The 13095-nt window shown below is 31.5% G+C and overlaps 1 protein-coding gene across 3 annotated transcripts; it reads left to right on the forward strand.

The window, feature by feature from the left end:
• The first annotated feature begins 3636 nt into the window (after positions 1–3636).
• Positions 3637–7275, forward strand: LOC127728078 (putative uncharacterized protein DDB_G0286901). 3 transcript variants are annotated; one of them, XM_052235280.1, is made up of 2 exons: positions 3637–3758; positions 4891–7275. In XM_052235280.1, the coding sequence occupies exon 2, from the start codon at positions 4900–4902 to the stop codon at positions 6439–6441; it is 1542 nt and encodes a 513-aa protein (XP_052091240.1). In that variant the 5' UTR covers positions 3637–3758; positions 4891–4899; the 3' UTR covers positions 6442–7275. The 3 variants fall into 3 exon arrangements, with proteins under 3 accessions (XP_052091240.1, XP_052091241.1, XP_052091239.1); XM_052235281.1 differs by having other exon boundaries at positions 3637–3738; XM_052235279.1 differs by lacking the exon at positions 3637–3758 and adding an exon at positions 3799–3965.
• Positions 7276–13095: the final 5820 nt, after the last annotated feature.

A 13095-nucleotide genomic window follows, 5' to 3' on the forward strand; every position in this document is an offset into this window, starting at 1 on the left:
ATTCTTTGTTGACAATAACTGAACTAATTTAAAAACAGATGCATTTGTATAATAATACCTTTTAATATACAATTTTCTTATATTGTCATATTTTGGACATTATAAAATAAAATGAAACTCATCCTCAATATCACCATGGTTACATAAAATACATAATCTTTCATTTCTTGATCTTTTTATGAATCTTCCATATACCATAATTTGTGTGAACACAGTCTATACTTAGTTAAAAATCTAATACATTGTGGACTTAAGTTTTTTGTCAAATAAAACTGCAATTGAAAATTATCCACAAGATGTTTATAAATAGTACATTTTGATGATGAATCGAAAAAAATATTTCTTTCCTGAAGAAAATGGTCAATGAGCCTTTGTTTGAATAAAATTAAAAATACTTCTTCGCATACAACATTCTGTGCATACCAAACATGCCCAAAACCTAAGCCAAGTAACATACATTTAACATTATTTACCCATGATGACTTTGTTCCTGATTCACACTCATCACACATGTCATTATATATAGCACTAAGAATACAATTTCTCGTCCGTAATAGACGAATCCAATATTTTATTATTCTTACTTTACGAGAAATCAATAAAGGAAATCTTCCCAACTCAGAATAAACCATTGCAGTAGCAGTGGATTTCTTAACATTCAAAGTATTTTTACAAAATTCTATATGAAGTTTTTCTATATCAGATGCAGTATGAAAACCCCATATTTCACTTCCATATAATAAAACAGGTGATATATAAACATCAAATAAATACAATTTTGTCTGTACATTTAAACACATATGTTTTATTTTACCATACAGCATTGATAAACATTTTCTTCCTTTGGCAGCAATATTTAACTGAGTTTGATTAAACTTTCCATTGTAATGCAACATAACACCCAGATACAAATAATGATCAGCAACTTCAATAATTTCGCCATTATACAACTATTTTTCATCGTTTCTTAATTTACCACCATTTCTGAAAACAACCACCTTAGTTTTGCTTGTGTTAACAATAAGTTTCCACTTTTCACAATAATTATGTAGTGAATTCAACATATTTTGCAACCCATCAATAGTCTCAGAAAATATAACAGTGTCATCTGCATACATCAATAAAAACAATGAAAGTTCTTTTATGTCTACTGGCAGACATAAGCTATTAATAAACTCATTTTCAAAATAATTTAAAAACATTGAAAATAGTATGGGTGATAATGGTTCCCCTTGTAATACTCCTTTTTCTACAGAGAAAATGTCAGAAAATTCACTTTTAAACTTTACACAACTCACAGAATTATCATATAAAGATTTAATAACTGAAAATAGCTTACCACTAATACCACATTTTGCAAGCTTATAATATAGAAAATTTCTATTCAGGTTGTCAAAAGCACTTTTATAATCTATAAAACAACAATAAAATTTTTTCTTCAATCCCAAATATTTAGTAATGATTGATTGTAAGGCAAAAATAGCATCAGTTGTACCATGACCGGATCGGAAATCCCCACTGGAGGGCCTCTGTCAGACGGCGTGAGCGTAAAATCATTGTTATCGATAGCCGACGACAAACAAGTTAAAGGTAAATGATTCAGTAGTATTAGCAACAAAAGTACTACGGTTGTCCACACTGTTACGGGAATACCTCTATATGTATATGTAAAGCTATCTGAAAATTGATTTATACAGATAACAAACAAACCTACCACGAAGTTTTTCAAAAAATTGACCGAAAAAATGAAAAAAACAATTCCCAAAATATTATTCATCATTAATACAACGTCTTTATAAAATCTATAAAACTTACCTGTAATTTTTTTTAAAAATATCTAATAACAAGAGTAAATTTCTAACTATATTTAAACATAATTTCTAAAATCAGAATATGATGCTATTTTTATCTATGAATCTACTAACAATTTCTATTAATTGTGAAATACAGCTCTGAATTTGGATTGTGCTTAAATAGTTGACATAGCATGGGTTTCTGACACAGAATGAATGTTTTCTAAGAACTTAAAAATTTGAAATTGGACTTTTACCTTTTATGGTCCAATATCCAAAATCTAAATACATGGTTAGATTCAGCATATCAAAGAACCCCAAGAATTCAACTTTTGATGAAATTATTTGTTTAATTTTGGACCCTTTGGACCTCAATGAGGACCAATTTGATAATGGGACCAACATTCCAAAATCTAAATATACAGTTAGATTCAGCATAGAAAAAAATATATATTCATTTCTTGTTGAAATCAAACAAAGTTTAATTTTGGACCCCGATTTGGATCAACTTGAAAACTGGGCCCAAAATCAAAAATCTAAATTCATGTTTAGATTCAGAATATCAAAAAAACCTTGGATTAATTTTTTGTTAAAATCAAAGAAAGTTTAATTTCGAAACCTTTGAACCTTAATGTGGACCAATTTGAAAACCGGGCCCAAAATCAAAAATCTGAATTAAACGGTTAGTTTCAGCATATCAAAGAACCCCAAGAATTCAAATTTTGTTAAAATCAAACAAACTTTAATTTTGGACCCTTTGGACCTCAATGTAGACCAATTAGAAAACGGGGTCTAAAATCTAAAATCTATATACACGGTTACATTCAGCATATTAAAGAACCCCAAGAATTCAAGACTTTGAATTAACCCCCCTTGAAATTGCTCAAGAAATAAGCAATTTAAACAAAGTATTAAAAAAGTATTGTTTTGGCCCCATATTCCAAAACAGCCAGGGCCATAACCCAAAAATAATTCCCAACCTTCCTTTTTTGGTATGGAACCTTGTGGTACAATTTCAAAGAGACCCATACACTACTCAAGTTATTGCCGAGAAACATGAAAATCCTAGTTTGTTTTCCATTTTTGGCCCCTTATTCCCAAACGGTTTGGGCCATAACCCCCAAAATTAATCCCAACCTTCTTTTTGAGGTATGGAACCTTGTTGTACAATTTCATAGAGATACATTCACTTATACTCATGTTATTGTCTGAAAACCAAATGTCTTACGACGACGACAAGGACGACGCTGACAACGTGATAACATTATACGAACACAAAAATTTTGCGGTCGTATATAAACACTACAGACGGAGCAAATTGAACCCAACCAATAACTGGGGGTGATCTCTGGTGCTCCATTAATTTGTACATTTTAATTTTTTACACTCTCAGATCATTACATGTAAATGCTCACGTGAAACATTACGTTAAATGATAAAAATAAAATTCAACCATGTTCTAAATTTAATAAACAAAACATGTCTTTAGCCAAAATATGTCGTCTAGTTGATTAAAGAGACCGTTACACTTGCATAGACAGAAACAACAAGAATACCAGTATAATATATTTTGAAAAAAAAACCTATTAAAACTAACACCACATCTCCGCATGTCATCTTCTGACACGACCAAATTATTATTTTAAATTAAATAATTAGTTACAGTGTCACATGCAGATTTATAAATTCATAATTAAGAAGAAAGGGTCTTTCGGGTGTGGTTTTGATTTATTCCTTGTGTCGAAAATATCTCTTTTTATTACGTAATAATGACAACAATTTAATTATATATTGACAATTTTAATTCTGTTTTAATTAGTTTATAATTCATTAGTAAGAAAAACTGTCTAATACTTCAGTAGAAACTGTCATTGTCTTGCTTGGTTAAGACCCTCTTTTGACTCGCGTGTTTGTATTTAAACTGTAAGGAGTGGATGTCTGAAAGGTAAAGGACTATCTTATTTGGTAAGCTACTATTTTTGTCTTTTTTGACGCTCCCGATTCAAAATTGCATTTTACCAATTTTCATCTAAGAGGATTTGTACATGTACTATTATTATGCTTCGATGTTAAGTAGGCAACTTTATTCATAGTACAAACCGTAAAGATCGAATAAGATTTTGATGGAAATGAATGGAATTTAAGGAAACCGTGAGCATTGTACTCCCCAAGGTATATGCATTCTAGTTACAGTACGTATAATGGCCACAAAATAGCGATTCTTGCGACAAGAATGACAAAATTCCCAAAGTTTTTATTAGAAATGCCATTTTAGAGTAGACATTTAAAATGGATACAAAAAACACATGATAAGTTTGCTGTGGATTGTCTAATGTTTATATTTGTTGTTCTTATTTGTTCTGAAGATATTGGCTACTTTCTGCGGGAATTGTCTTCAAACACTCCTTATTGGCATGCCCAGTAAAGTATTTCCGCGAGAAAAATGCAATGTTACCCGTAAAATGTGAATGAAAATTATTGTAAATTATTTTGATAAATTATTACATTTGCTGCCTTGCAGAAATACTAACTAGACATGTTCCCAAATTAACATAAGGAAGTCTGTTATACTTCTAATTATACCTTCAACACGTTAAATTGTCCTTATCCGAAGTCACGAATATCAGTGAAAGTTGCTGTCATTTCATGTTCTTTGTGATTTTGTATCAGTTTTCATAAATAAAGAAGATTTGGGATATACGTCAATGAGATATCAACCAATCGACATCCAGACGTCAGCATACGATCGTTGGTTCTTTCTGTTAAATTTAATAACTGTTTAGATTAATAACAACTTGTTTTGACCACATAGAAATTAAGACCTGTACATATAGTTTCGATGCTTGTCCGTATGTAGGGTGACCGAGCTCATTTGGATCATTTGAGTTTGTGGACATACTTTCTTCCTAAAGTTTACCATGCGTCTCATACCCTTAGAATATTAAGCTCATCATTTCATTAATGTGTTGCAGTCCTTTCAAGAAGGTCTACATGATCTTATGTCCAGGCCAGAATTATCTATTAAAACGTGGTTAGTGGTTTTATGCCTTTTTATGTGTCAAATATTACTGATATTATTTTTATTTAACTTTTTCAGATACAAAATATGATTGTCCCTATTCTTTTCTTCGCCTTTTTGACAGTGGTCAGTGGACTTTTACATACGTCACATGATGGAACATTACAATGCCAATGTACGTGCACGCCTGTTGGAATTCCTAACGAAAAAATATATACTAGTGGGAATCTTAATATTATTGATAAAAAGACCAGCACTTACAATGAACAATTACTTTTGCAAGAAAATATTACAATGGATAAACAGGAAACAAAACCGCAGATTGCTCCTGCCAAATTGCCTGTTGATAAAACAATCAAACAATTTAATGATATAGCAATCTCTAAAATCAAACATTCTCTTGGTTTAGGAGTACATAAACCGATCTATGAAACTATTAGACCTAAAGCTGTCGTTAAACCGGAAATCAAATGGTCACATACTGCAAGTTCAAGTTCAAACGTCGTAACTAAGGATGCAGTCAAAGGTGTAACAGGGAAATCTAACTTGGTAGTTGCAAGTAGTTTAATGAAACATAAGGATTTACCCATTAGCGAAGTACTTGTGAATAAACCTACAATCGAAAAAATAAATGGAAATGATGGATTTAAGAGTAAAATGGAAAAGCAATCAAATACTCAAGACGGCCAAGGAACTGTAATTGATCAAGATAAAACAACAACTGATAAAGTTTTGTCTCGTGTCAACAGTAATCAAAACAAAGCAGTAAATCAGAATATACAACAAAGATTCGTTTCCTCAAGCCAGGATGCAGACAAGGTTGCCGCAGATATAGGTTTTGTCATGGATGGATCTTCACTAAATCCAATACTAAGTGGTGGTTTGTCTGGTGGAATGGGCTATTCCTCTGGTACTGGGTATATCGTTGAGACTATAAACAAGAACAGTCCAGAAAATCAAGATACAGGAAAATTTGTCGAGCGAAACGCAAATGTACAAAATGGGCACGTTGTATCAGGAGTTTTGAATCCATCAAATTCAAAACCGGAAAAAGGAAATATTGTTGGCGGCAATGTGAAAACCACTTCTCATTCGACCGCTGAAAAAGTTGAGACTGGAAGAAATGAACAAAGAAAAACAAACAATCAAACAAAGTTTAAAAGCAGGCAACAAATGAATAATAATAATCAACAATTATCAAATAACCAGGGTAAAAGATCACTAATGAATAATAATAATAATAATAATCAAAAACTACCAAATAACCGGAGTAAAAGGCCACAAATGAATAATAATAATCAAAAACTACCAAATAACCAGGGTAAACAGAAGGCAACTACTGTATGGAATAGCCTTAACACTAATGTCAAAAATAACAACCAGAAAGTGATGCATAATGATCAGTTAAGGAAAACAAGATGGCCAAATAACAACCAACAAACAGATGGAAATATGTGGAACACACAACAAATGAAACCGTTCCAGATTCAGCAGGATCTAAAACAGGGAGTACTGAGTAATAACAATAATCAGTGGGGTAATAGTAACAATTGGGGCTCTACTCAAGATCCATTCGGGACGATGCATATGGATCCATTACTGTTTCTTGGTCAACATCAATTCAAATGAAATTCGGCTTGACGCAAGTCATTGTTGCTTTATGTACATTAATAATAAAATTAATTTGTGTAGTTAGTCTATCATTTGGAGCGGATTTTCTGTGTACTGGTGTATAAAACACTTGTCAAACTTACGCTATAATTGTTTTTATAAAACAGCATCTAAAAAATTACTTTCGAATAATATATTACCATAATAGTCAACTTTTTTATTTGAAAAGTCTTTGGTGTAGTCATGTTGTTTAAAATCGACATAATGTAAGTAAAGGTTCAGGGTTTTAGTCAAAATTAAGGTATTAGCATTATTTCAAAATAATATCCCCATGAATGAACTATGTTGATTGAAATTGATCTACCACTTTTCCGGTGAAAAAATACAAAAATATAAAACTCAAAACAACCAATGGCGTTATATCACTCTTATTTTAATGTACGAAAAATCAATATATACCATAGACTCTGATACGAAAAATCTTGAACGTCATACAAACGTTTACGCAGCACAATTTCATCTTGGCCAAATTGTACAATGAGCTGCAAAAGTTTCTTATCTGCATCCGATTTCACCTGGATGGATTCAACCCAGACGAAGCTAGTTTGTCTAGCGAAATATAGCGTTTATTATTTTTTAATCGCATTGTAAATATATACCTAATATTTACATATTAAATAGTGTATTTAAATTACATTGTAAGGCAATCTTTCATTTTATTTGTGTAGTTATAATCATCTTTTACTGTTTAATCCACACTCAAATTAATTTGTATGTTCTGTGTTGCTATCAGTAGATACGAAGGGACAATGCATATATCATATACAAAACTATTAAAATTTTTAAATGATATCATCAAGTTGTTGTCTGTCAAGTGTTTTATTGACTGTTTGTAAGTCTTTCTTCACTTTGCCATGATGTGTCTTTTTTATTCGACTTACTGTTTTTGACATGGTAAAGCCTCCCCCTTTTTTAAAACAAAAAAATGTTTAACTGCATGTGGACAAAAACATTAACTCTTCATTAAGATAAAATACCATGAGAGCATGGCAACCTTTGATCCCAACTCAAGTCCGTAAGTAGTATTCTCAACAATATCAACATTGAAAAGAGACATTTGTACGAGTCCAAGTGTAACTTCGAACTATAAAGTATAAGTATATATACAAAACGAATCAGATTCGTCAGTTGAATAAGTACAATTGACCCTACTGATGGTGTGTTGTTGCAGAAAGTTAACGGTTGAAGGGTACTGTTAGTGTTAAGACTATTTTCAATTTAGTGTTGTACTATACTAATAAATAGTCAATAATAGAGTATTGACTTGGCATAAAAACGATATAATGCATTTTCTTTTTACATGATTTAGTTTCGATGATGTCAACTACTCTGCCTATGTTAGACCCAGACCTATTTTGTTTCCAGAAGAACCACATTTTTACATGTTTTGATAAAAAAGTTGTCCATCACAAATAGCAGATTTTAACTGCTTATCAAAATGACATGAATCATACTTATCAACCTAACCCCAGGGTTTTTCCACATCCACGTATGGCAGATAGTTTTACATACATGTACATTAAACTCAATTCATGTACGAGCTTACTTTGACTTTTGATCTAGGATGCAATTAATTAGGTAAAATATAGAGGGAAGATTATTAGAAATGTTAACAGTACCTGTTAATCTTGTATGCTTTCATGCAATTTATTAGATTTAGATACAATTTTAACGTAAATTTGTGAGCACAGAAAAAAATGTCAAATTGATCTAGTTTTGTTCTCATTTGTCTCACTTTTTCGGTTTCATGCCGAATTCTTAAATTGTCTTTAGCCTATATTGCAATCCGGTATTTATCACGAACTTACCTCTGGGGGATGTTTAAATTGTCAAAATAAATAAGAATTTATGATAGTTTAGACTTGGATTGATATGTGTATGACATCCCTAGGACAACAACGTGTTACCAAGAGCTAAGGAGTAACAGTTTGTATTTATTATACAGGCATTCCAAATAAATTTTCAAACGATAAAAAAGGAATAGCAAAATTATATTTATACAAAACTATATGTGCATTAAAAATACAAAATTACTTATATAAACCGTATTATTCTAATCTTTTTAATTTTTGTTTCAATTTTTTTCTATAATTAATTACATTTGAAACAAAAATGAGCGCAACACATATAGTTGTAAAAACATATAGTTTTTTTTATATATTAAGGTCAGGCCTATGCTGCTATTTCCGACGAATATTACTTTTAAAAAATAAAAAGAACGAAAAATGAAAAATCGCGCAATTTCAAAACTATAAACACTCAACTATAGCTTCATAGCTTTAAACATTGCTTGTATAGCATGATGTTTCCTTTTTTTGTGAAACATAGGAACACTCTAAAAATTGACACCAAACACACTCGGTAAAAAGTTGGATACAGTAACAATTGCTTAGATTAAGGAGAGGCAACTCTAGATTACACTAGAATTTTCTGAAGCGATATACAACAAGCTGATAGTAGTCGAAATATGCTTAGGCATGTACACAATTCTGATCTCAAATGTATTGTACACGTTGTATTCATGTTAAGTCCTCAGTAAAATTTTAAAAATTCCAATTGTATCTCAAGCTGTATAGTTACTTAAAAACAGCACGTATGTTTACCAAAGAAAGGTCACAAAACTCTCTTAAAATTATGTATACGTGCAGAAAGCGTATCTTCTTCCAGAATATATCCCGCATGCACATTATAGTCATCTTTACAAAATTGTTTACTGTACAGAAGATGAATTTATAAAAATTACTATTCGTCGATTTTTTTTCTGTACGTTCGTTGCGAATTTTCGTATTGATACTCTATCGTTCCGACGGTTGGTCAAAACATCCATAAGAACATATACTGTCTGTATTTAAATACCCATCTTTTATTTTTTAACCAATCATTTAGAACTATTCAGGTTTTGACGTTCCTAACATACAATTTCATTTTGAAATTTCAATCAACCGAAATTTTCGAAACTAACATCAAACAGAATTTACTTGAGAACGAGCATCATAGCTCATTCACCAAGATCATGTGATATCAAAAAATCATAAATATCAATATCAATATACAAATTACATAATCAAAATGTTTAGTAAAAAAATTATCTACATTAAAAGAACTGGTGTCCCAATGTGGCAAATTTAGAAAAACCCTATGTCAAAGGATATAAGATTGTTGGGGGTAAATTCTTGATCTATATACGATGAAATATTTACGCTTATACCTGCCTCCTTAACTATTTACACTGTCCCTTCATCTTCTCCATATATTCGTCGAGGTTTTATAGAATATATGCAGCAATACCTCCAGTTATCCCCTTTAGAGTAATTCTTCAGTTTCTCGAGACCTAACCAAAGATTTCTTGAAAAGGGACGAGGGTGGGTGAGGTCCTGAGGTAAATGTTAATATTTCACGAAAAGTTATTTTTACCCAAAAATCCTTGTTCACCTCAATATTTCCACTTACATGTCTCCTTTACTATTTGCAAAAGAATTTGCTGCTTTCAAAATTTCTTCAGCTGATACACCACAATATAAGGTCCATGAAGAAGACAACTGTCTTGCATCATGCACTATAATAGTTGTCAATATCTCTTTATCTGTATTGTCATATAGCGTACTGCATTGACTATATATCTTGCAATAGATTCCTTTGAAACTTCTTTGTGGTTGTTTTTCTAATAAGTAACACTTGATTTTATAAACCTAATTGGATTAGCTTTCGATTAAAAGTTCCGGTAAAATGTAAACAAAATGATTGCGCTCTTGTAACCTCAAGTAGACAATATTCATGTAGTCAAACATGTATATCTATTTCCAAAGGACAAGGGGAAAGGGAAGCAACTCCAAAATGTTAACTTTCAATTGCAAGAAGAGATCTTTCTTTAGAATAATGTGTATCTTTATATTTCTTTTACTTAAACTGAAAACACAAAACTGAATTTCAAACATGGGATAAGGGAAAAAAATCTAGCGTTTTCTGAATCATATGTGTTCGTATTTCTAAAATATTTTAAATGAAATGCATTAAATTCTTGAGTTTGTTCTAATTTTATAGATTTTTATTTTACCTTAATAGCTACATATACAGATATACCTATGTCTGTATACTTTTACAGAATGTATATTATAATATACTAAATGTTTTTATTTTTTGTTTTAGAAATGAAAACGTACAATTGTGTTTTTTTTCAACAAAAATAAAATAAAAATAAAAATAATAGTTAGAATATCTACTTATTACTCTAGTAAGTATAATCTGTTGTTTAAAGTATACAATACTCAATGGTCTGTACAATACAGTCTTTCGGTTACATTAAAGACTATATTATATCGTGAGTTCCATTAGCCTACCGAGAAGTAAGTTCATTTCCTCGCTTCTGTTGAATCTCCCACTGTAAGTGTTGTCATGTTGCTGACTGTAGTACGGACTTTGTCTATCACTGTAGTTTTGTCTATAGGACTGGTTTGATTATCATTGTTATGTCGAACCATGGAAGTATTATATTGAATATAATACTTCCATGGTCGAACATATGAGTGACTTGGTCTATTGTATCTGTTATAAGAAATAGAAAGATGTGGTATGAGTGCCAATGAGACAACTCTCCATCCAAGTCACAATGTGTAAAAAGTAAACAATTATAGGTCAAAGTACGGCCTTCAACACATTATATGTTTTACTTGTAAGAATTTGAAATTTTGTATTCATTATAAGGTTTAAGTCCAAATACTAGGTTTAAATGTGTTTTCAGAACCTTGTCAAGGCATTTTTGGCCTGATTGATTGAAATGAATACCCTCATTTTGAAAATCGGTCCTGACAACACCATGTATGACATTGTTTACAATGAGATAAACATCTGATTGTTGTTCACAAATATTTCTTTATTTCTACATTAAAGTCTTTCACTTTATTGTTGAAACCAAATTGTTCCACACGTTCAAATGCTGGTAAAACATGTATTTTGGAACGAGTATGACTGTTTTTTTGTGCTTTCAATCAGATTTTCATATCAGCTATACATGTAGTAGTTGGTTTGATACTTAAGTCATTGCTTCCAACACCTTAAAAATATTCCTTTTATCTTAACTAGATATAAGATGTGGTAAATGTTTCAGAAATAGTGTCACCTGCTCCTTTGATATTTTTCTTTCCTGGTCCAAGAACCATAATTTTGGATTTGATGTTTCGGTAAAGTCTCTTTAATAAGGTCATTCAGTTTTTGGTTAAGTTCTGAGATTTTGTTCTCGTAGTCACTGTTCAAGTGATTGTCATCTTTAAACGTTGCACAAATGTTTGATACTTCACAATCTTACTCTCCAATAATTGTAGTAATGCAGGAATATTTTCAGTAGAATGGTTTTTTTTCATTGTTTCATGTGTTCCTGATGTTACAAATAAAAGGCATGTTTTAAATGTCGTGCACTACCTATGTTTGGATCAAATTACTACAAACTCAACAAAGTTGTTGGAATTGGTGAATGTAGACTCGTCTGATTATGACGATTTTCTGGTTTCATTTCAGAGTAATGGGACTTTTAACAGTCATATTTGACACAATACTTTAAGTTACATGTCAAATATTGTTCCCAGAATCCCTGAATATCTCCCGTCTTTATACTTGATACCTAAACTTCAGGACAATTTTTATAACCAACGATAGATAGTCGGATCGTTAACATTATTCTAAGTTCTAATTAACACCATTCGTTCTACAGTAGAATATGATCATCAATAGTGTGAAAAGGTGTATTCAACCAGCGGTGTCATTCTGATGTGGATTTTTAAAATTTCTAAAGATATACTGCAAAATCTTCAGTCAATTCTTTACAATTTTGCAGTTATATATTAAAACTTATGATTTATCTACGCTTTACACTACTACTTCCAAATTGAACTATTGAATAAATCATTTTATTAAAAAGAGGTTTTTTTTTCATAAAAGGGGAAATCTTAGATACATATTTCTTGCTTTAGGTCATGAAAAATCTTACTTTGTGAAGAATCAAGCTGATTCCAAAAACGATTATATCATCAAAATAATTGATTACAGATGGTCCGAGGACACAGTTGTCGTCCTTTGATTTTCGTATTTGTTTTATTTCAGAAGTTTTATTCTTGTATTTGGCTTTTGTAAACACAAGCATGCCATCTGATGGTCTTCTGCTTTTTTTTTGGGGGGGGGGGGGGGGGGGGGGGTGTAGGTTTAACTATGTAAGGAGTCTCCAAGGCGCTGATCCAGCCATTTTGAAAACGGGGTTCCAACCCCTGGAACACAATGAAACGTTCACATAATTAAAAAAAATCAAAAAAAGGGAGGTTCCAATCACCGGAACCCCCCCCCCCCCCCCCCTTTTTCCTTGATCCACCAATGACACCTGCATTTGGTTGGGTTCGTATTGCTGAAACTTTTTTTTCTGTGAAGTGTTTTGTTGAACGCAGTTTCCTCTTTCGTATTTTTCTTTTGTTCTTCGTCCTATGATTGCGAGGGTTGTACTTAATTTAACCTAAATAACAGGTTATTGCACAAATATTGGTGAATGTTATCTCTCTACGGATATTCGCCTATATTAGGGCGACTGTCCTATAATATTACAACTGTTTGTCCTGGTCCCAGACAAAAATT

Source organism: Mytilus californianus, unplaced genomic scaffold (genome assembly GCF_021869535.1).
Source record: "Mytilus californianus isolate M0D057914Y unplaced genomic scaffold, xbMytCali1.0.p SCAF_2, whole genome shotgun sequence".
Classification (NCBI taxonomy): domain Eukaryota; kingdom Metazoa; phylum Mollusca; class Bivalvia; order Mytilida; family Mytilidae; genus Mytilus; species Mytilus californianus.

Excerpts from the sequence above, each read along its gene's own strand:
- LOC127728078 (XM_052235279.1), top strand. The coding sequence starts at position 3,927 with ATGGAATTTAAGGAAACCGTGAGCATTGTACTCCCCAAG. Across the intron at positions 3,966-4,890 it reads TGAGCATTGTACTCCCCAAG|ATACAAAATATGATTGTCCC; the intron begins GTATATGCATTC and ends TAACTTTTTCAG.